At 46.0% G+C, this 2773-nt stretch overlaps 1 protein-coding gene across 2 annotated transcripts in view; it reads left to right on the top strand.

Moving 5' to 3' along the window:
• Marveld2 (MARVEL domain containing 2) overlaps positions 1 to 2773 on the top strand; it is a 23499-nt gene that overhangs the window by 10229 nt on the left and 10497 nt on the right. For both annotated transcript variants that reach the window (XM_005366557.3, XM_026788974.1), the window contains exon 3: positions 360 to 395. In XM_005366557.3, the coding sequence (XP_005366614.1) occupies positions 360 to 395 (36 nt within the window). The remainder of the gene's footprint in view (positions 1 to 359; positions 396 to 2773) is intronic.

The raw sequence follows: 2773 nt of genomic DNA, 5'->3' as shown, positions 1-2773 counted from the left end.
TATTTTTTTGGTTTTTCGAGACAGGGTTTCGCTGTGGCTTTGGAGCCTGTCCTGGAACTAGCTCTGTAGACCAGGCTGGTCTCAAACTCACCGAGATCCGCCTGCCTCTGCCTCCCGAGTGCTGGGATTAAAGGCGTGTGCCACCATTGCCTGTATAGCTTCTATATTTTACGCACGCGTGTATGTATGTGTGTGATGTACACTTGCATGTGGGGGCCAGAAGAGGGCATGGGATTCCCAGATGCTGAATTTACAGGCAGTTGTGAGCCTCTGCAAGAGCAGTAAGCACTCCAGACTGTTGGGCTATCTCTTCAGCCTCTTGAGAAATCATTTTAACTCTTTTGTTGTTGTTGTTTCAGATAAATGACCCATCATTGTCATCAAAAAGGAGAATGGTAAGAGCAACATTAAGTTATCCCGTATCTGTAGATTTGCTAAACATTTATCTCTTGTGTATATTTGTTGACAATAGACTCATCCATGTGTGAAACTATGCTGCCAAGCTTGGATGAAGGCTTTTGGCTTTTTTCTACACTGTAAGGACCAGATTAGGCAGTTCTCCCTCAATTCCCTTTTCATTTTATTACACGAACTTTTTGTAATGAGTATGCTGGGTCTTCCTTGTATGTGTGTTTATTTGCTGTGAGTTCTTGCTGTGTGGCCCAGGCTGGCCTTTTAATGCATGCTGCCTGCGCCTGCTTCTGCCTCCTGTGCTGTGGGACTCTTGGCTTACTAACTATGCCTGGCTAATTTTCTTCGATGGAAATCATTCTTCCTGAGCCTGGGGTACAGCTCAGTTGGTAGACTGCTTGCCTAGCATGTATGAAGCCCTGGATTTCCCCCCACCCCCCAGCACTGTACAAACTAAGCACTCTGGCCCAGGGCTGTAATCCTAGTTTGCAGGAGAATCAGAAGTTCAAGGTCATTGTCTCAGTTAGAATTTCTTTTTTTTTTTTTCTTTTTTTTTGGATTTTTTGAGACAGGGTTTCACTGTGGCTTTGAAGCCTGTCCTGGAACTAGCTCTTGTAGACCAGGCTGGCCTCGAACTCACAGAGATTCGCCTGCCTCTGCCTCCCGAGTGCTGGGATTAAAGGCGTGCGCCACCACCGCCCGGCCTCAGTTAGAATTTCTATTGCTGTGATAAAACACTGGCACCATAAGCAACTTGGGCGCACATCAGCCCGTCCTTGAAGGGAAAAGTCAGGACAGAAACTCAGGCACGGCAGTGTACACATATACACACACATTTGACATGGGAAATCTATCTTATAATGCCAGCACTCGCTAACAGATAATGTCAAGACCTAGTATCAAAATTATGCAGAATGCTAACATTTGGAAGCATATTCACAATATCCTAAGTATTTGGAATAAAGGTCAGTGGTAGAATGCTTACCTGCCCTGAAATCCTTCCATTTATTCATCTGCCCATCCCGCCATCCATCATCTTTGGGGACATTTAAAGGTGCGTCCACTTTACAATTGCTTACTTCCCAGTGCCAGGATGGACAGGGTCACCTCACTGGGCTGCAGTATGGCAGTGATGTGGTAACACTAACTGTTCTTGTCCTGGGTAGAATTGTCTGGACTTTGTGGTCATTCCCACTGAAGGCAGTGGGATTTACCAATGGACTTCAGTGTAGAACAGAGTCAACCTAAAAAGCCAGGAAGATGCAAGGGAAAGCAGCACTCAGTGTCCAGCAGTCGGGTCCCCGCTGGATGGGATGCACAGGGGGGACAGGGCTTTTAAGATCTGCCAGAGGATTCTGGGACTTCTCTTTCAGTCTGTCTAGGGCCAGACAGCGTGTCCAGGTTTTCCTGGTCCTCGATACTGAGAGGCCCTGGAATAGTTAGGAATCGTGGTAGAATGTCCATTCTGTTGTTGTTGTTGTTGTTTGTTTGTTTTTTTCTTCTGAGACAGGGTTTCTCTGTATAGCCCTGGCTATCCTGGAACTTGCTCTGTAGACCAGACTGGCCTCGAACTCCACCTGCCTCTGCCTCCCAAGTGCTGGGCCTAAAGGTCTGCACCACTATCCAGCCAAAACACATCCCTTTAAAGACCTCTCAAGAGATGGAATCCAGAAATAGCTTAGGGGTATTTCAAGAGGGACTCCCATTAATCAGCTGGACTTAGTCAATGAGATAGAAAGTTCTAGAACCTGGATTTCCACGGGTGTGATTTATTTCACCTGCCTTCCCCTGGATCCTATGAGGGACGGTTTGGGAGAGAGAGTGTCTGACACCTTGATGAACTTTACAATTAGGCTGCTCTGAATCAGGGCTCTGGGGCAGCTTCCTTCTTGCTCTTTGATCCTGAGGAAATTACTTATCTTCTCTGAACTTGATGTTTCCTGTCCACCATTTGGGCTGAAGAGTAGGCTGAACCTTATTGTTTATATTATATTTTATTTTATTTTTGGTTTTTTGAGACAGGGTTTCTCATTTTTGGTTTTTTTTTCCTCTGCATTTTTCTCTGCTTCCCTCCCTGCCTCTCCCCTACCCCCTTCAACCCTCCCCCAAGGTCCCCAATGCTCCCAATTTATTCAGGAGATCTTGTCTTTTTCTACTTTCTACTTCCCATGTAGATTAGATCTATGTAAGTCTCTCTTAGTGTCCTCAATTATCTGGGATTGTGATTTGTAGGCTGGTTTTCTTTGCTTTATGTTTAAAAACCACTTATGAGCCGGGTGGTGGTGGCATGCCTTTAATCCCAGCACTTGGGAGGCAGAGTCAGGTGGATCTCTGTGAGTTCGAGACCAGCCTGGTCTACAAG

Source organism: Microtus ochrogaster, unplaced genomic scaffold (genome assembly GCF_000317375.1).
Source record: "Microtus ochrogaster isolate Prairie Vole_2 unplaced genomic scaffold, MicOch1.0 UNK11, whole genome shotgun sequence".
Classification (NCBI taxonomy): Eukaryota; Metazoa; Chordata; class Mammalia; order Rodentia; family Cricetidae; genus Microtus; species Microtus ochrogaster.
Note: the sequence above shows the minus strand (reverse complement) of the source record. Positions and strands in the feature narration are given on the sequence as shown.